The following is a 21770-nucleotide window of genomic DNA, read 5'->3' as shown; positions in this document are numbered from 1 at the left end:
TAATATGCACACTCTCATATATGAATATACACACACTCACATGTACATGTTCACTAATATCCATATACACGAATACTTGCACATTACTACACACACACTTATACACACCCCTGATTGAGTCTGCAGTTGTTTTAATGTTACAGTATTTTTTACATTAAAATAAATGCAAGCAATCTTCATATAATAAGGATTCACATCATAAGGCGCAATTCGTCCAGTGATCTGAGTGCGCCATGGACAAAATTAGCTAATACACGCATGTATGTGCAGGCAGTCCCAGGTTTATGGTAGTCCGAATTTACGGAAATGCTTCCATAAATCATGTAAAAAAATCAACGTGTGGAAATGTTTGCATTAGTTACATAAGTGCAACTAGTGCAGCGAGTTGAGCTTGCGGATGTCTACTGCGGAGCGAGGCTTAAGCCCCGCCTCAACCGAGCTTTACGAGGATTAAGGTAAATTTTTGTATTGCATTACGTAATTATTTTCCTTTTGTAGCATTACGTAATTTCTTGTTCTCTATGCTTAGAACTATATATGTTCCCATGTTTCTATTGCTGGTTTTCATTTTAAGTTTATTGCATGAGTTATTTACTTGAGTTACTCTGTGCGTGTTGACGAGGTCTGGCAAAACAACACCATTATAAACACAAACACGTTTCAGATTATAAAGGTGCAGTGCAGTATAAATGAATGGATGATTGTGAGTAAACTGATATTTGTGAATGCCACCTATTATATATAAAATGTATAACACAGAAGCATTAAACAATGAGCAGCTTTGCTCATGAACATGTGTGCTCTGGTCACGTGCACCGCCATTGTGAGTGTCCCTCACTCACCGCGTGTTTGACTCCGCGGTTCCCGTGGGCTCAGTGAGTCAGCGCTGTCCCTTCTCCCGTCCACCCGGTTTAGTCTGAGTCTCAACAAGATCGGAGATAGCGGCCTACGACTTTTAGCGGACGTGATGTTGGGGAGAGAAGGGAGTTTGGAGACGTTAACGTGAGTAATGTCCTGATGCACTCACACTTATATAAGTAAACCAATTAACTTATCAGCCACACTTATTACAGCACTTTTAACAACTGTTAAATAACAATACAATTACAATTGTCACATTACCTACTCTAACCAATGATATTGTCTTATTGGTTCTTTCGGTAAAATCACGTAGAAGGGAAGTAATAAAATAATAAAAATAATAAAATTATTCTCACGTTTCGGCCACAACGCAAGCAGCCGTCCTCAGGTGAAGAACAGGTCTGTCGAGAAGACCCAGGCTAGGAGCGTCTTCTCGACAGACCTGTTCACCTGAGGACGGCTGCTTGCGTTGTGGCCGAAACGTCGTGAGAATAATTTTATTGTTTTATTTTATTACTTCCCTTCTACGTGACTTTACCGAAAGAACCAATAAGACGAATCCCTGCAGTCACGAAAGCTTTAAATCAATATTGTTTTAAACGATATTGTGTTAATACAGTAGATCATCGATTATATTATCCAACGGCTTCGGAGGGACGAGGGTACTGAATAAAAACACCAGATAATCGCGTCATTATTTAAAATAGCTGATTTTTGCCCAGATGTTTATAGGTGTTCTGTATATATGTAGTGTTTAAAATAGTTTGCGATGTGAAAATCGCTTAAATAAACATACAAAGACAATAAATATCCTGCTGTAAACAGTGACTAATTACTGTACCGCATTCACCACCCCAATATCGAAGACTCTGCATGGGGTGATGTGCGTACTACGCTCTTGTTCAACAACTTGTGTTTGACAACAACTACTTGTGTTTAACAACGACTTGTGTTTGACGACAACTTGTGTTTGATGACGACAACTTGTGTTTGATGACGACAACTTGTGTTTGACGACAACAACCTGTGTTTGACGACAACAACTTGTGTTTGACGACAACAACTTGTGTTTGACGACAACTTGTGTTTGACAACAACCTGTGTTTGACGACAACAACTTGTGTTTAACAACGACTTGTGTTTGACGACAACTACTTGTGTTTAACAACGACTTGTGTTTGACGACAACTACTTGTGTTTAACAACGACTTGTGTTTGACGACAACTACTTGTGTTTGACGACAACTTGTTTTTGACGACAACCTGTGTTTGACAACAACTTGTGTTTGACGACAACAACTTGTGTTTGACAACAACTTGTTTGATGACAACAACTTGTGTTTGATGACAACTTGCGTTTGACGACAACTTGTGTTTGACAACAACTTGTGTTTGACAACAGCTTGTGTTTGACGACGACTTGTGTTTGACGACAACTTGTGTTTGACGACGACTTGTGTTTGACGACAACTTGTGTTTGACGACAACTACTTGTGTTTGACGACAACTACTTGTGTTTGACGACAACTACTTGTGTTTGACGACAACTACTTGTGTTTGACGACAACTACTTGTGTTTGATGACAACAACCTGTGTTTGACGACAACAACCTGTGTTTGACGACAACAACCTGTGTTTGACGACAACTTGTGTTTGACGACAACTTGTGTTTGACGACAACTTGTGTTTAACAACTACTTGTGTTTGACGACAACTACTTGTGTTTGACGACAACTTGTGTTTGATGACAACAACCTGTGTTTGACAACAACTTGTGTTTGACGACAACCTGTGTTTGACAACAACAACTTGTTTGATGACAACAACTTGTGTTTGACGACAACTTGCGTTTGACGACAACTTGTGTTTGACAACAGCTTGTGTTTGACGACAACTTGTGTTTGACGACAACAACTTGTGTTTGACGACAACCTGTGTTTGACAACAACTTGTGTTTGACGACAACCTGTGTTTGACAACAACTTGTGTTTGACGACAACTTGTGTTTGACAACAACTTGTGTTTGACGACAACTTGTGTTTAACAACGACTTGTGTTTGATGACGACAACTTGTGTTTGACGACAACTTGTGTTTGACGACAACTTGTGTTTGACAACAGCTTGTGTTTGACGACAACCTGTGTTTGATGACAACAACTTGTTTGATGACAACAACTTGTGTTTGACAACTTGTGTTTGATGACAACTTGTGTTTGACAACAGCTTGTGTTTGACGACAACTTGTGTTTGACGACAACTTGTGTTTGACGACAACAACTTGTGTTTAACGACGACTTGTGTTTGACAACAACTTGTGTTTGACGACAACCTGTGTTTGACAACTTGTGTTTGACGACAACTTGTGTTTGACAACAACTTGTGTTTAACAACGACTTGTGTTTGACGACAACTTGTGTTTGACGACAACTTGTGTTTGATGACGACAACTTGTGTTTGACGACAACTTGTGTTTGACGACAACTTGTGTTTGACAACAGCTTGTGTTTGACGACAACCTGTGTTTGACGACAACTTGTGTTTGATGACAACAACTTGTGTTTGACAACAACTTGTGTTTGACAACTTGTTTGATGACGACAACTTGTGTTTGACAACAACGTGTTTGATGACAACAACTTGTGTTTGATGACAACTTGTGTTTGACGACAACCTGTGTTTGACAACAACTTGTGTTTGACAACAACTTGTGTTTGACGGCAACCTGTGTTTGACGACAACTTGTGTTTGATGACAACAACTTGTGTTTGACAACAACTTGTGTTTGACAACAACTTGTGTTTGACGACAACTTGTGTTTGACAACAACTTGTGTTTGACGACAACTTGTGTTTGATGACAACTTGTGTTTGATGAAAACAACTTGTGTTTGACAACAACTTGTTTGATGACAACAACTTGTGTTTGACGACAACTTGTGTTTGACAACAGCTTGTGTTTGACGACGACTTGTGTTTGACGACAACAACTTGTGTTTGACGACAACAACTTGTGTTTGACAAGCGTCTGACTCGTGCAGCCTTCAGATCGGTGCTCTGGCGAACGCCGAATTGCATGCAATTTTCTCCAGATCGCACTGTATGTTTACTGCATCTGTAATGTAGTAACTCGGCGGGAGACGACTTCACGGGTAACACACTCTTTATTTTATCAAACTCGTTCACAGGTGACTAACACCTACTTTGTATCTCGGGTGACAAACACCCACTTAGTATCTCGGGTGACAAACACCCACTTAGTATCTCGGGTGACACACACCCACTTAGCTACTTGGCGACTAACGCCCACTGAGCTACTCGGATGACCAACATCCACTTAGTATCTCGGGTGACAAACACCCACTTAGCTACTCGGCGACTAACGCCACTGAGCTACTCGGATGACCAACATCCACTTAGCTACTCGGCGACTAACGCCGCTGAGCTACTCGGGACACTCCCTGCCCGGGGTATCCGTCTCGACTGTGGGTCCCCAGCCCGACCCACGGGGGCGTCGGACCCCGGGTCCCACAGCCTCGCCTCCGAGCCACACAGGGCCCCGGTCCCCACAAGGACGGCGGGACTAGGGGTCTCGGGGCACTAGGTCTTCAGCTCCGTCTTCCGGTCTTCAACTGGGTAACTCTCCCCGAGTACTCTCGCGCGTCCCCCTTTATACCCCACCTGCGGACGTCGCTGCGAGCACCCACTTATTCGACCAATCGCTGGGCGCTGGCTACGATCCTGTTTTCCCACATCTCATCGTGCCTCACCACCCACGCCGCGCCGCCCCGTCATCTGTCACTCCCGGCGCGCGCGTCCACACCACGCCCACAACGCGTGCCCAACCCCGCACCCCGCGCCGCCCCGTGATCCATCACTGTCACAGTCGGCGCACGTCAATACCACCACTACATCACCCCCTACCACATAGCTCGCAGCCGACCCGGCTGCTATAAAAATATACAAACCGCCCTGTGTGCCCCGTAACACAACACAACAACAAGAACAACAACTAACGTAACAACACAACACGACGCGAACACTACCATCCGCAACCATCAACCAATGCCACCGCGACAATAGAACAATATATACAAACCGGCGAGTGACAATAGCAATGTGTATGCAGAAAGGAAAATTAATGGAAAAACATTTTTTTTTTCTTTCGACTCGTGCAGTGTCCCCTTTTTTCCGAGCGTCCCTACAACGGGACATTACCCCGGCAGAGGGGAACACCGGGCGAGCTCGGTGTAGAGAAAAAACGTCTTCATGAAAATTGTTGAGCCCTAGCCCGAGTCCGCCTTGCCGGTCCGTCGTACGGCACCAGACGCGGTTGAACGTCCGGTGGTGCCGGCGGTTCAGGAAGACATCGGCCAGGCATGGAGGACCCGTGCGTGCCCCGGGGTTCAGGCTCCCGACGGTCAGCAGCCGTCAAGCCCGAGGCACCTGGGGGTGGGTCAGGTGGAGACACGTGAGGATCAGCCTGCGACACCTCCCTCCCCGAGTCGACGGTCACATCACACGCCCGGTCGTCACGGCACAGAACGGGGTCACACGGTGCCGCATAGGGCTTCAGTCGGGAGGGGTGCACGTACCAACGGCGTTTCCCCCATTTAATCTGTATACTCTGGGGTCGTGCAACCCGCACAATTTCCACCGGTCCCCTCCAAGGTCTCAACAACTTGGGGGACGTAGCCAACGGTGCATGTGGACAATGCAGCCAGGCCTTATCGCCTGGTTTCCAATCATGCGTATGCACCCTCCGCTCATGCAATTTCTCGTTCGCAATTTGCCGCGACCGCGAATTCAACCTCGCCGCCTCCCGCGCTTCAGTCAATTTGGCGATATTAAATTTGATGTGGTCTGCCCATTTAGATTTTGCACGTGGCTGGGAAATCCCCAGTTGGACGTCCATGGCCGGATCGGCCTCCCGCCCATACATAAGAAAAAATGGGGAAAACCCCGTCGCCGCATGAGGGGCCATTCGATAGGCCGCGAGTACCCCCGGCACCTGTAAGTCCCAATCAACCTGATCGTCGCAGACCTGTTGGCACAACATAGACGTAATCGTCCTGTTCAGACGCTCAACCATCCCGTCAGTCTGCGGGTGGTAGGGGGAAGTACGCACTTTCTTTGTACCCAACAGGTCGCACACCTCGCGCAACAAAACGCTCGAAAAATTCTTTCCTTGATCCGTCAGCAAGCGTTCGGGGGCGCCCTTGTCCAAAACATAACCCTGGACAAAGGCGTCCGCCACCGCCGCAGCCGACTGGTTGGCAAGCGGCCATGCCATAGGCCATCGGGTGAAGTATTCCACGCCAACCAGCAGGAACCTATTTCCCCTTGGTGTAGCCGGAAAGGGCCCCAAGATGTCCAACGCTACCAATTCGTTTATACGCGAAACCTGAATGGATTGCAGCGGTGGATTAGCTGCCAATGGTGGCGGTTTCCTTTTGGCGCACCCTACGCATCCCTTAAGAATATTCGCCACGTCGTTACCCATCCCCGGCCAATAATAGTCTCGCTGGATTAGGGCGAGCGTTTTGTGAAAACCCAGATGCATGAGCCGTTCATGAGCTGCCAGAACAACCCTACCCCGCATAGCAACAGGCACAACGAGCACGTGACGCCGGGACATGTTGTCCCACTTCATCAAAAGGCCCTGTCTGCACACCCAGGAACCGACCCGCGCCTCCCCTACCTCGGGAGCGCCAACTTTCCGACGTAGCGTAAGTAGGGAGCTGTCGGACATCTGGAGACGGCCCCACTCAATGAGGGGCAACGACAACAGCGAATCCCTCCCCGTGGGGGCGTCCTCTCCCGGGGTGTCAGTGGCGGCGAGCGCAACTCCCGGGGTGCCGGCGACCGGGGGTTTGCACCGCGCCGATCCCAACAAACATGTGCAGTCCGTGCACGGAGGCAACCGCGACAAGGCGTCCGCATTTGAGTGTCGCAATCCCTTGCGGTAAATCGTCGTGAATTGGTAGTCTTTAAGGACCTCCAACCATCGGGACAATTGGCCCGATGGCTGTGCCACGCGCATAGCGTATTGTAGAGCCGCATGGTCCGTACGGACCGTAAAATGACGGCCGTAAAGATACGGCCTGAATTGCTGTGTAAAAAACACAATCGCTAACAATTCACGACGAGTTACGCAATAGCGTTGTTCGGCGGGGGAAAGAACTCTACTACCATAGGCGACCACCCGTTCAACCCCCCCGACCACCTGTGAGAGCACCCCCCCGATACCCGTGTTGCTGGCGTCTGTGTCAAGCAAAAACGGTTGTGTGAAATCGGGGTAACACAAGGGGGGAGCCTGCACCAAGGCGTCACGAAGGGAGCAGAACGCAGCCTCCTCTTCCGCCCCCCAGTGAAACCTCACACCCTTAGCCGTCAAAGCGTGCAGGGGCTGGCTATGGTGGCAAATTGCTTGACAAAACGACGGTAATAGGAGGCGAAACCAATGAAACTGCGAACCTCCGTGACCGAGGTTGGCGTTGGCCATGAGCTGACGCAATGCGTCTTAGCAGGGTCCGTCGAGATCCCTGAACGACTCACGATATGGCCCAAATACCTGACCGATTCCCGAAGCAGAAAACATTTAGCCGGTTTAAATTTAAGCTTAGCGGAACGCATCCTGAGGAACACCGCTCTCAGTCGCTGGAGGTGCTCCTCGAAAGTCCGACTAAAGACGATGATATCGTCGAGATAAATCAAACAGGTATCCCATTGGAGGCCCGACAAAACCAATTACATGAGTCTCTGGAACGTGGCGGGAGCGGAATGTAAGCCCATGGGCAAACGGTTGAATTCAAATAGGCCACCAGGTGTCCGGAAAGCAGTTTTAGGTTTAGACTCGTTATCGAGTGGCAATTGCCAAAATCCAGAAAGCAGATCGAGTGTGGAAAAAAACTGTGCTCCCGCCAAGGCATCCAGCGACTCATCCATCCTGGGGAGCGGATACGCATCCGCCATCGAGATTTTGTTTAAGCGGCGGAAATCGACACAAAACCGCAAGGACCCGTCCTGTTTCTTTACTAGGACAATAGGAGCACCCCACGGACTAGAAGAGGGCGAAATGATATCGGCCGCCAACATATCATTAACCGCCGATTGCACATGTTCCTTCTCGGCTGGGCTGAGCCGGAAGGGATTCTGACGAATAGGGGCCGCGTCCCCTGTAGCTATGTGGTGGCGCAACAGGTCAGTGCAGCCGATATCGTACTTATGTTTGCTGAACACGTCAGCAAACTCGAGTAGCAAACCCCTCAATGCTCCCAATTGCACCTCGGACAAGTTAGCAGAACCGGCACACAACGAGTCCAACCACTCAGTCCCCTCATCACTTGGAGGATGCGACTTGACAGTGAAATCTGCTTGAGCCACGAGCCGTTCCTCAACGGGAAGCTGCGCGGCGTGAGCCAGCACCGTTCCCTGCGCAATTACGGCCGGCCGCGACCCCGTATTCAGGACCATTACGAACGGCTCACTGTCCCCTCTCACCATGGTTTGAGCAACCGCTAAGTCGAGGCCCCTTCTGGCTCTGTTAGACGGCCCCAACAGCACCCCCTGTGCCTCCGCACCCACCTCGAGTGGCTTCCTGAACCGAAGGGGTACTAACATTTGCGATCCCGGGGGCACCCGTACAGTGTGAGTTGCCAGCGCCTGCACCGTCGCACAAACCGTGCGCATTTTGGTAGGGCTCGTCAAGAACGCAACCCGCCGACCTGACGGAAGCTGTATGCAGGCCTGATCTATAAGAATTTTGATGGGCATTTTGGACAAAAAGTCCGTACCTAGCAAACAGGGAACGGCCAGCGATGATGATACAAAAATAGGGCCCGCCAATTTGATGTCACCAATGCAAATAGTCGCCCGAATCTGGCCGATGATCCCCAGGGATCCCCCATTCGCCGCATAAAATGGCACGTCTACTGGCAGAAGGGGTCTACTTTGGACGGGAAGAATGTTATAAATAAGGTCCGAGATGATGGTGGCCGACGCACCCGTGTCAACAAGCACCCGGACCTCAACCCCGTCAATGAACCCCGTTACCACGGACGACCCGGCCGACGCAGCCACGATCCTGTGGGCCAATTCGGACCACTCGACTGCTTGCGGGCCGCGTACGGACCCCCCTCGCCGAAATGAACCCCCGGCACCCAGCCGCGAACCCCCCACCGCCAAGCGGCGACCCGAATGTGCCGTGTTTGTGGACCGAACGTGTGAGGTGCCGCGACTTGCCGGGTTTTGTTGGGATGACTTGTGGCCCTGGTCGTCGTCCCGACGTGGTCCTGTGGCGCGCTGACGCGGGGCCCGGCACCCGGCTGCGACGTGACCCCGAAGGCCGCAGTTGTAGCAGACGACGGACGTCGTAGGTTTCGGTTGCTCCAGCTTGCGGGGTGAACGTGTGGGCGAACGACCTCCCGTTCTCCACTCCCCCGGACGCGATGCAGCGAAGGCCTGCTCCTGATCCGCAGCTGGCTGAGGTTCGGCGATCGTGGCGGCCAGTGCCGCGTTCCCCGCCCATTTGCAGACGACCCCCGGCTTGCGTTTGAGGACCTCGTACGCGTGAATGCTCGTGGCGATCGCCAGGGAGCAGATATCCATCTCGTCCGCCACATTGATGGGGACCCCCAACTCGTGGGCCAACGCCAGCAGCTGCTCCGTCACCATGGCGTCCTTCCCCTCCTTATCCATGCGGGGAAAAGCTGCGTCCGCCAAGGCGAGTAGTGCCGTGCGATAGGCGAGCGTCGTTTCTCCAGCCACCTTCCGCCGATCGTAGAACTGGTGGCGACACGTGGAGGGCGGCCCGAACACCTTCGCCATCAGGTGTAGTGCGGCCTGGAGCGTAGAGCGGGACGACCTTGCAGCAGATGTGAAGGCTGCAAGCGCGTCGTCGTCAAGCATCGCTGGCAACGCACGCAGGGCAGTGGTGTCGGACCACCCCGACATCTCCTGATGAGCGAGGAACCTTCGTTGGAAGGCTCCCCAGTCGCCCCCATCCGCCTTGAACGCCGACAGCGCGGGCAATCTTTGCTGGAGGACCCGATCGTCGTCGACGTCGGAGAGATTTTCCCGCGCTCCGCTGTAGTTGTGTAAAATGTCGGCTCGGTTGTCAGGCGCAAAATGGAGAGCTCCGGCGCGCGCTGATGACGTGGGCTGCGCTGAGCGGAGGTGTCCGGCCACGTGGCGTCCGTCTTTCCCGCCAATCGGTGGCGGCCCCCCAAAAACGGCGGCAACTTCCAGACTTTTGGCGCGAAGCGCCTTTTGGCGGGATTCCTCCAACGTCGCTTCCTCCACCAACCCCGCAGCCGTTTTTCCGCTCGCCGGAACGGAGATGTCGGCCAAGACAGCGGCGGCGGCGAGTAGCAACTCCGCCAACCGGGAGTGCGCGTCCTGGAGGCTGGTGTCGGAGGCAAGCGGAGCGTCGGCCATCACCGCGAAGTGCTGCATCGGCGGCAACTCCTCGTCCTCTCCTCCCGAGGTTGGTGTCCCCGGTACGCCGTCGTCGTCCCGACCTCGCTCGTGGGTACGGGTAGTCTTCCTCGTGTCCATACTTCTTGAAGACAGGTTTACTTCTGACGCCAGTTGTAATGTAGTAACTCGGCGGGAGACGACTTCACGGGTAACACACTCTTTATTTTATCAAACTCGTTCACAGGTGACTAACACCTACTTTGTATCTCGGGTGACAAACACCCACTTAGTATCTCGGGTGACAAACACCCACTTAGTATCTCGGGTGACACACACCCACTTAGCTACTTGGCGACTAACGCCCACTGAGCTACTCGGATGACCAACATCCACTTAGTATCTCGGGTGACAAACACCCACTTAGCTACTCGGCGACTAACGCCACTGAGCTACTCGGATGACCAACATCCACTTAGCTACTCGGCGACTAACGCCGCTGAGCTACTCGGGACACTCCCTGCCCGGGGTATCCGTCTCGACTGTGGGTCCCCAGCCCGACCCACGGGGGCGTCGGACCCCGGGTCCCACAGCCTCGCCTCCGAGCCACACAGGGCCCCGGTCCCCACAAGGACGGTCTCGGGGCACTAGGTCTTCAGCTCCGTCTTCGGGTCTTCAACTGGGTAACTCTCCCCGAGTGCTCTCGCGCGTCCCCCTTTATACCCCACCTGCGGACGTCGCTGCGAGCACCCACTTATTCGACCAATCGCTGGGCGCTGGCTACGATCCTGTTTTCCCACATCTCATCGTGCCTCACCACCCACGCCGCGCCGCCCCGTCATCTGTCACTCCCGGCGCGCGCGTCCACACCACGCCCACAACGCGTGCCCAACCCCGCACCCCGCGCCGCCCCGTGATCCATCACTGTCACAGTCGGCGCACGTCAATACCACCACTACACATCTATTACTGTAATTATTAGTCATGAAAAATGTATATACGTTCAGCATTTCATCGTTTAATTTGTATGTAGTGTGTAATGTACTGTATATAGTATTTGACACTGAAATAAAGCACAGCTACTTGTTTTGTCACGCACATGGTGCCGATCGCCGGACTGGTCCAGCCTTTGCAGCGGTTTCACCGGATGTTGGAAGCCAGATAGGCACAAACTGGATTTAATCGATGATCATCTGTATTTAACGTCATAGATTACATTTTGACTTAAAACTTTCGTGATTTCAGGAATTCATATTCTTGGGTCTTTCGGTAAAGTCGCGTAGATAGGTTAAAATAAAATAACAAAAATAACAAAAAACTACGTTTCGATCGCAACACAAGCGATCGTTATCAGAAGAGCAGGGAAGCTGCTGAGGCAGGCTGTTTTAAAGGGTTTAAATGGATGTAGTCACCCATATGACCCTTGGACTACACCCATTCAAACCTTTAAAACAGCCTGCCTCAGCAACTTTCTCGCTCTTTCTTCTCCTGATGACGATCGCTTGTGTTGCGATCGAAACGTCGTGATTTAATTTACTTTTATTTATTCTTATTTTCATCTACGTGACTTTACCGAAAGAACCAAAGAGTATAAAGTGTATTTGTTTAGCCAGGTTTTTAACCTGGATAGTTTCAATTGCAAGTGTGATCTTTGTTATTTTATTTGAACCTATCTACTTGACTTTACCGAAATACCCAAGAATATGTGCAGTCTTCACAAACACGACCCTAAACCACTGTTCCGTCAACCACCACCACCTCTCACCATCCCCCACTCTGTGCCCAGACCCTCCACCCATCCTCTCTGCCCCCACTCACCGTCTCTTCTCTCCCTGCAGCCTGGATGAGTGTTCACTGATGGACAGGTCGGGTTCCTCTCTCAGTGTCATCCTCAAGGCCAACACAGGATTGAAGAGACTCAGGTAAGCTTTGCTGTTCGTTTCTCACATGTGCTCTGTGCACGAACTGTGCTAATTGTTGGTGCAACGCGTCGTGAAGTAAACATTTAAATGTGAACACATTTAATCTTGCTGTCCTGCTTAATCGAGTCCACTTTCAAAATGTTTTACTGTCATCTTAACACATTTGTTTAGTTTAACAAGTAGGCTAAAGCAATATTCATATTGTTAGTAGATACATTAATTGTAAACGTCTCCCTGTGTTCGTCGATGAAAATGTACTTGTGTGTGATCCTCTGTTGTAACTTTGGGTTTATATAAACGCAAACACTTTTCATATTATAAAAGGTACAGTGCAGTATAATTGAATGGATGATTGTGATTAAACTGATATTTGTATTATATATAAAATGTCTAACAGAAGCATTAAACAATGAGCAGCTTTGCTCATGAACGTGTGTGCTGTGGTCATGTTCACCACCATTGTGAGTGTCCCTCACTCACCGCGTGTTTGACTCCGCGGTTCCCGTGGGCTCAGTGAGTCAGCGCTGTCCCTTCTCCCGTCCACGCGGGTTTAGGCTGAGTCTCAACGAGATCGGAGACAGCGGACTCCGACTTTTAGCGGACGGGATGTTGGGGAGAGAAGGGAGTTTGGAGACGTTAGAGTGAGTAATGTCCTGATGCACACACATTAATATAAGTACACCTAAACAATATATACACACACGTGGACACAAAACAAAGTATTACTACTATAATAGCCCAGAAATGTGTAACGCGCGTGACGACACTCCACATGCCACACTCCCTCCCCCGTCATTAATAATAAAATAATCATGAGCGGGTGGATTTTTACACTCACGCAAGTCGAGCGGAATTTTTTTTTTTACACATTCTCTGTTAATTAGACTTTTCTTCATTGAAAGTTAACCAAATAAATAACTCTACGCAGACGTTTCTTTACAGAAGGTGAGGGGGGGGCTCCATGTGGAGTGACGTCATCCGCTCTTGATTATTGAGGGGGTGGGGGGCGTGGTCCACATGAGTGACGTTATCAGCTCATGATTATTAATGAGGGTGGGGGGCGTGGTCCACATGAGTGACGTTATCAGCTCATGATTATTAATGAGAGTGGGGGACGTGGTCCACATGAGTGATGTCATCAGCTCATGATTATTAATGACGGAGTTGCGTCCCGCACGTGAAGTCACTCCACGTGCCGCACCCCCCGTCAGTAAGAAGGTCGAGCGGAAATATATTTTTCGCAAATTCGCTTTAAATTTGACGTTTTTTTTATTGAAAGTGAATCCAATAAATAATTCTACGCAGCAACAAAGTGGATTTGGGGTATTTATTTTTTCTTCAGCACTTGAAACAAAAGGTAAGTCTAATTTATGCTTCTACATTTTAGTTAAAGACATTTCTCCGTGATTTTCCAGATATTGTACTGCAATCCAATTTATTTGAACCCCAGCAACCGAAAGCAGAAGAGAATAAAGTATAAGAGCAGTGAATTTGAACAAATTTAAGGTCAGTTATATACAGTGCTATTGTGAAATGCAGTTAAGTGTTTACTGACAAACTTTCGTGCAAGATTCACTGCCATTCAATTAACACAATATACAATTATACTCTGCTCATTTTTGTTCGTAAAAATTACAGCTTCCGTCCTAGGACGGGCAATAAGCAAGTAGCATAATGTTGTATTTTAACGTCTTTTATAATTTCTTTTTTTGCACTCATCAATTAAGTTATTAGCCACGCTTATTCCAGCACTTTTAACCACTATTAAGTAACAATACAATTACAATTGTCACATTACCTACTCTAAACAATGATATTGTTTCAAACTATATTATGTTAATACAGTAGATCATCGATTATATCCAGATAATCGCGTCATTATTTAAAATGGCTTATCTTTGCAGATTCTTGAATAAGATTATGTTTTTAGGTGTTATGTATATATATATATTTAGTCTTTTAAAATTTAACACGTAGGCTTTCGCGACCAATATTGTTCATAATCAACGATTTTTTGGGTTTGGATCGCGTTATTTATAAATGTGTCGTAACCCTCCACCACCCGACACGGCCAATCAGTAAAAAAAGTGTCACGTTGACAAAAGACAAATAGTTCACTGCTTTAGCCCACCGGTGTGTTGAAGCGTGAAACCACAACATTTACAATTTGAGTACGACGTTTCGCTGGTAATTGTGATTTAAAGGTTTTTATTAACTTTTCAGCGGGTACAAGGAAAACCAAAGAGAGTACTGAAAACCACTCCTTCCCGGGCGCCCCGGTTGGCCCCTTCGAGTCTCCGTCACATCCGCGGGCTCCATCCACATACAATGCAACAAAAAAAAGCTCACCGCCATAACGCACACCGCCCCGTTCCCCTTATTCACATTCATCACCACCATTCACCCATGCGCTGCTCCATCACATCGCCTTCCCTCGATCGAACACGTACATTCCTCGCCCACACGACTTAGCAGGCCGGCTAAGATGTGCATGGCCATCCTTCACTATCCCTTCCCTATACCCGCCGGTCCCCTCGCTACCCCACCCCGGGAAGGGGCCACTTCCACTTCACACCTGCGGCCTTGTATCCCAGCCTAACCCGGTCTACTTCCATCACCCTTTCTAGCAACCTCCTCGCCCAATAGCACACCTCCAACGGTGATATAGGGGACCCATCCAACTCTTTTCTGCGAGCTCCCCACAAGGCCTCCTTTGTCGCGCCTATTATGGCCCACGTTCGATCTCTGTCATCTCCCCGCACCTCCCTTAAGACTCCCCACATAATGTCCCGACTTATCACCTGCGACGGGTAAAACCAGGACAACAGCGGACTGCTCAGTCTCCACACCTCCTGTGCGAAGGGACACTTCACCATGACGTGCACCGCGTCCTCATCTGTGTTGCAGCCCCTCGGGCATTTGGGCGAACGTGCCATTCGGCGAGAAAACATGAAGCCCCTCGTCTCCAATCTATCCCACACCGCCAACCAGGACAGATCTCTCTGTTCTTTTGTGAGCGCCGTTTATGAAGTGTTCCTCCACACTTGACGGTACATAGTCCTCTTCGCGCCCATCACCCCCTCGCAGGCCTCCCCTTCGTTTACTTTGGCCAATACCTCCTTGGAGTTCCACGGTCCCCCTCTCTGACTCAAATTGTACTCTTTTATGTAGTCACCCACCGCCGCATTCAGCCATCCTTGTGGCCAGGCCAAGGGCATGCCCGCCGGTAATTGGGTCATCCCAAGCCCCCTCAGGAGCCACATCAGGCGATACCTTAAATAACAAGCGGCCTTCCCCCGGGGCTCTTCGGAAAAGAATAACCTCAAAGTGTTGCACACACGTGCAATATTTGGGGCGCCCTTCCCCCCGTTCTCGACGCGTTTACACATCACCACCCTCTTCACTCTATCCATCCCGCCTCCCCAAATGAATTGAAACAGCGATTCCAGGATTCTTGCCTCCCTCCTACCTGGCGGGTACACATATGCGAGGTAGTTGAGTGTTGGTAAAACCACCACCCTCACTACCAGAATCCTCCCTTCCATCGTGAGCCGTCTCCCGGCCCACTTGCCTAACTGTCCCTTTACCTGCTTTATCCTCCCGTCCCAGTTTCGTTCCGCCGACCTCTCTCGGCAAAAGGACACTCCCAAGACCTTGACTTCCTCCGTCTTTATCCCCAACTCAGGCGGCCGGCCCTCAAATAGTCTCGGGTCCCCGAAGGCCATCAATTCGCTCTTCCTCGCGTTCACCTTCAAGCCGGAGGCCAGGCCGAAGCGGTTTGTCTCCTTCATGGCCCCCCACACTGATGCCACGTCCCTACAGAGCACGACTACGTCATCCATATATAGCGCCACCTTCCCCTGTTCCTTATTCCCGGGGATGGTCACTCCCTTAATCTCCTCATTGTTTCTCATTGCCTGTGCAAGGGGTTCCATACACATTACAAATAGAACCGCGGACATCGGGCACCCCTGTCTCACCCCTGACTCTACTGGAATTGTCCCCGAGAGCTCCCCATTTATCAGTAGTCTGGTCTTGAGCCCTTGGTAAAGACGCCTCACCCAATCGACCAAGGGTCCCCTCACTCCTATTTTTTCCAACACTGCGAACATATACTCGTGCGAGAGGTGGTCGAAAGCCTTCTCAAGATCCAGGTTAAGAAGCCCTAGGGGGCATCCCCTCTCTCCTTCTACCTCTATTGCCTCCCTTAATAAAATCAGGGAGTCCGAAATCCTTCTTCCTGGCACCGCACACGTCTGGTTGGGTTCGACTACTCCCTCCACCACCTTCCCCAGGCGCGTCGCAGCTATTTTTGCCATAATCTTGTAGTCCGAGTTCAGGAGGGTAACTGGACGCCAGTTTCCCAACTCTCTCCGGTCCCCCTTCTTATACATCAGTGTGATGAGCCCCTCACACATTTCTTCTGGCACCAGTCCGCCCTCCAGCATTTCCCTATACATCTGCAGCATATCCCCTTTCATTAAATCCCAGAATGTAATTTAGAATTCTGCTGGAATTCCATCCAGTCCTGGCGTCCTATTCTTATTCTGCCTCCTCACTGCCTCCTCCACTTCCTCCATCTGGATCCTCCCTCCCAGTACCTCTGGGTTCTTAACCTCATGTCTTAGCTCCCCTAGTAGTGCCTCCCTTATTCCCTTATCCGTTCCCTTCCTCCCATACAACTCCCCATAGTACTCCTCCGCTATCTCTATCATACCCTCTGTCGTTGCCTGCCTGCCTCTGACCGGACTCACCAATTCACTAAGTGTGTTGTCTCCTGCCTTGCATTTCTTAGAGAAGAAACTCGTACATTTATCTCCCTGTTCCGTTGCCCTGACCCTTGCCCTGTATGCCATTTGTTTGACTCTTTTCTCCAATACCGAGGATAACCTTCCCTTCAATCTCCGTATATCCTCACCCACCGGGAATCCCAGCTCAAGTAACCTGTGCTTCTTCTCGATTCTAGCGTTCCACAGCTGCAGTTCCCTGTTTACACTCCTCCTTCTACTATGTGTCTGGAAGAGGGCCTTTATCCGGCCCTTCACCATGCTCCACCACTCCACCCTCGTGGCAAAGCATTCCTGCAGGGTCGTCCAGTCTTCGTACTTCCTTACAAAGTCTTCCACGACCCTTCTGTCTTCCAACAGGCTTACATTCATTTTCCAGGTTCCCTTCCCCATCTTCAGGCCACCTGGAATACCGAGCTTTGCCTTCACCAAGTTGTGATCTGACAAGGGGAAGGGTTCCAGGTCTGCTCCATCCACCTTCACATTGGCAGACACAAAGATGAAATCTATTCGTGATTGCGTTCTACCGCCCTTGTCCGACCACGTGTATCCCGGTCTCACCGGGTGTACCTTTCTGAAGGTGTCAGTCATTTTAAAATCCTCTATCAGCTCCTTCAACTTCCTAGAGGAAGGGTCGAGCCTCCTCCTCCCAGCCACCGATAATAGGTCTGCCAGGCACAACGGGCAGTTAAAATCACCCCCCATTATGACTTGCCTTCTCGTCACGAGCAGGGTCGCTACATTATTCCATAGGTCCACTCTTTCTGTGCACGTCGTGGGGGCGTACACATTTATTAGTCTCAGGTTTGCCTCTCCATAAGACACGTCCACATAATGGAGGCGGCCCGGGATCACCTCTTGGGACCCGACTATCTGTATACCCCTCCTGCCTAGGAGGGTAACCACCCCCGTGCATCGATTTTCATTACTCCCGGACCAAAAGTAGTAGCCATCCCAGCTCTCCAACAGCTCCTCCCGGCCCAGGGTGTATGGTAGGTGGCATTCCTGGAGGAAGACCACCTCCCACTTGGTAGCCTGTAGCAGTTGTACTATTGCTCCTCTCCCCTTTCCCTTCAAGCTCCTCACATTTACGGACGCCACGGAAAGTTCCATGTTGGGATGTGTCTCAGTCCGAAGCGGCCTTCTCCGCTCGCCCTCCGTAACTGTCTTCATTCGCCAGTTCCCGCAATTTCATTTTGCCCCTTGTTCTCAAGGGTTTCCCCCTGCGCCGGCTCTCCACCCTTTCCTCCATCCCCTCCCTCGAGGCCTCTGTGTCCAGCGAGGAGTCTGAGGATTCCGTGCTGCCTAAAGGGGCGCCTCTTTTTGGGGCTCTCCGTATCCTCCTTTTCCTTCCGATTGGTCCCTTCCATGTCTCGCTACCGCCTTCCTCCTGCTGTCGTTCCCCTTTTCCTTCATCCTCCTCCACCGCCTCCGCCCAGTCTTCCACGGTCGTCTCGGAGATGCTGCCCATGCCGTCGCTCTCCTCCCCCGCCAGCCCCTCTTCCTGCTCACTCGATGTCGATTCTGCTCTTTTTGCATGCCTCTCCCCTTCTCCCCCTCCATCCGTCGCTGGTGGCTGCTGCTCAGCCACCTCCCCACGTCCTTCCCTCACCAGTTCCTTATCCGGGTCCAGTTTGGTCCCACCCCCTTCCTCATCCCTCGCTCCTCCTACCCTATACGCCCTAACCTTGTTGGCGTACGACTCCGGACAATTTTTGTACAGACGTTCTCGGCTACCGCAGAGGTTACATTGTGCCGGAACACTGCATTCTTCTACCTCGTGGTCCAGTGCCTTGCATCTATAGCAGACCTTTGTCTTGCACACTGCGGCCAGGTGACCGCTGCCCCCACACCTCCTACACAGTTTAGGTTGTCCGGCATACACAACATATCCCCGGTTGCCACCTATGTTCAGGGCACTCGAGATGTGTCTCAAGGTCCCTCCCTCTGTTTTCAGCCGCACCCTCCATTGTCTTGCCCCTGTCCATATCCCCACCGAGTCCCTCACCTTTTTACAGCCCGACAGTACCGAGCAGTGCTGTCTTAGCCAGACCTCCACGTCGTGGTCATGTAGGGCTTCATTGTATAGGAAAATAGTCACCACCTTCGTGTCCAGCTCTGATAACAGTTGTAGCTTCATTGATATCAATGGCTTCTCCTCCGCCTTTTCCTCGAAGCGGGTCATAAATCTTTGTAGCAGGGGGCTTGAGTTGAAGCTTACATCAAACGCCCTCCCTCCCGGCAGAGTTATCAAACAGTACAAGTCTGTCGGCTCTATTTGTAGCAAGCCCATCATTATTGACTGTACAAAGGTTGCTCGGTCGATGGTCACTTCTTCCGCTACCTCGTCCTTCATCATTACTCTGACGCAATTATGTCGTTTGACATGAGGTGGTGTCAGACTCACCCCTGCCCCGCCTCGCCATTTCCCGTCTCGTTCCCGGGGCCTCCCAGCTCCCACCGGTCCAGCGTCCACTGTCGCGTTCTCCCTCCGGGCCTCCCCCTGCCCCAGGGTTGCTGGCGTCTCCCTGGCTTCGTTCCACACCCTCCGCTCGGGGGCACCCGCCTCTCTCCTCGTCGGCTCCTCTCCCTTCCTCGCCCGCTGCCACCAGGCGTCCTCCTCCACTCGCCTCGAGGTCGACGCTCGCGCCTCGTCCCTCTCCTCTGCGGGTCTCCCTCCTCCAGGCCGTCTCATCGCACCATCCTCCTCCTCTTGGCTCACCACCCCAGAGCCCTTGGTCGCCATGGCCCCGAGGGCCTGCGAGGCTGCCACTGGCCAGTCAGCCAGGGAGCCGAGACTAGGCTCGACACCAGCAGAGACACGGTAGAGACAAACCAGCCGTATTTAAGGTTTTTATTTCATTTCCAACAAGAGCAGGCCTCTGCTTTGTACAGCCAAAATAACAGAAAAAGACAGAAACAAAAACACATGAACGTAACCGGAACAGGGGGTCTTTTTTACAGCAGATGCACCGAGTACGCCGCGGTCGAGTTCCCCTCTTCTTTACTCCGAAAAGGCAAGAAGTCACCGTCCCAACGAGGGGGGGGGGGGGGTACGTTCATCCACCCATTCTCGCCGAAAATGGGGGGGGGGGGGGGGGGGTCGTTCCGAATTCAACCTATCCCGCACTTGGGTGGCGGCCATCGCCACTTCGCGTTTGTGGCACGCCTGCCCTTCGTCTCCCGCTCCACCTCCACCACCCTTTCCAACAGCCCCCTGGCTAGGCGGCATACCCCGTGGGGCGACATATACATGCCTTTAACCAGCTTCTGGCGGCCCGTCCACAGGGCCTCTTTTATGGCGCCTATTACAGCCCACGCCTGAGTCCAAAACTCGCCCGCCCTCTGTCTGAACCTCCCCCAAATTATATCAGACACCGTTGTCTTTACGGGGCAAAAATGGGACAGCAGAGGCCGGCATAACTCCCACACCTCCTGGGCAAATGGGCACTGTATGAGGGCGTGAGAAGTGTTCTCACTCAGGTTACAGCCTCTCGGGCAATCAGGAGAGCGGCCCATTCTACGGGAGCACATAAACTGTCGGCATTCCAGCCTGTCCCATGCCGCCAGCCAGGATAAATCCCGCAGTCTTTTCGTCAGGGCTGCCGACGTTACGTTCTCCCAAATTTGCCGGTGCCCAGTGCCCCGTGCACCTGGCACCTCTGAACAGACCTCCTTTTTGGAGATTTCCGCCAGGACTTCCCTGGGGACCCAGGACCCCCGTGTCCTGACCGGCTCGTACTTCGTAACGTATTCATTCACCGCGGTGCATAACCACCCCTGGGGCCAAGCCAGAGGGGTGCCACGCGGCAACGAAGCCATGCCTAGCCGCCGCAAGAGCCATGCCAGCCTGTACTGTACAAGATACGAGGCTTTCACTTGGAGGCCACTGGAGAAATACAGGCGCAGGGTATCACAGACAAAAATCGTGTCCAGAATGCACGCGACGTTCGGGGCCCCCCTCCCACCGTTCTCGGCCCGTTTATACATTATCCCCCGTCCAACCCGGTCCATCCCATTCCCCCAGATGAACCTGAAGAACAGGCGCTCCACTCTTTTCGCCATCTGCGCGCCCAGCGGGAAAACGTAGGCCAGGTAGATGAGGGTCGGGAGGATTTCCACCCTCAGGACTAATATTCTGCCTTCCATTGAGAGGCACCTGTCTGCCCAACCAGCCAGCCTGCCCCTCACCATGCTCTCCTTTCCCTTCCAATTCTTTGCCGCCGATTCTTCCCTGTAAAATGTGACCCCCAGGATTTTGATCCCCTCCTCCTGGACTCTTATACCTGGGGGGTGACCCTCGAATAACCTGGGGTCTCCGAATATCATCATCTCGCTTTTTCTTACATTGACCTTAGATCCCGAGGCCAGGAAGAATTCATGCGCGAGCCCTAGGGTCGCCCATACCGAAGAGACGTCCCCACAGAATATAACGACATCGTCCATATACATGGCGATTTTTGCTGGTTCAGTGCACCCTGGCATGCACACCCCTCTAATCTGCCGACTTCTTCTGACAGCCTGGGCGAAAGGCTCCATGCACAGTATGAAGAGCACTGGTGACATCGGACACCCTTGTCGTACGCCGGACCCAATAGGGAAGCCCTCCGATAGGACCCCATTAATTAGCAGGCTGGCTGCGAGGTTGTGGTATAGCTTCCTGATCCAATCGATCAGCCGTTTGCCCACTCCCATACGCTCCAGGACCGCGAACAAATAATCATGTGAGATGCTATCGAAGGCTTTTTCTTGATCTAAACTTAGCAATCCCAATGAGTTACCCCT

The 21770-nt window shown here is 51.3% G+C and overlaps 1 protein-coding gene across 1 annotated transcript in view; it reads left to right on the top strand.

The window, feature by feature from the left end:
- Nucleotides 1–775: 775 nt before the first annotated feature.
- The window catches only part of LOC144953615 (ribonuclease inhibitor-like), a 41689-nt gene continuing 20694 nt past the window's right edge, over nt 776–21770 (top strand). The window contains exons 1-3 of the mRNA XM_078884204.1: nt 776–1002; nt 12115–12198; nt 12753–12839. Of these exons, the coding sequence (XP_078740330.1) occupies nt 968–1002; nt 12115–12198; nt 12753–12839 (206 nt within the window). The 5' untranslated portion in view covers nt 776–967. The remainder of the gene's footprint in view (nt 1003–12114; nt 12199–12752; nt 12840–21770) is intronic.

Source organism: Lampetra fluviatilis, chromosome 79 (genome assembly GCF_964198595.1).
Source record: "Lampetra fluviatilis chromosome 79, kcLamFluv1.1, whole genome shotgun sequence".
Taxonomy (NCBI): domain Eukaryota; kingdom Metazoa; phylum Chordata; class Hyperoartia; order Petromyzontiformes; family Petromyzontidae; genus Lampetra; species Lampetra fluviatilis.
The sequence above is the reverse complement of the archived record's forward strand: the minus strand, read 5'-3'. Positions and strand labels throughout refer to the sequence as shown.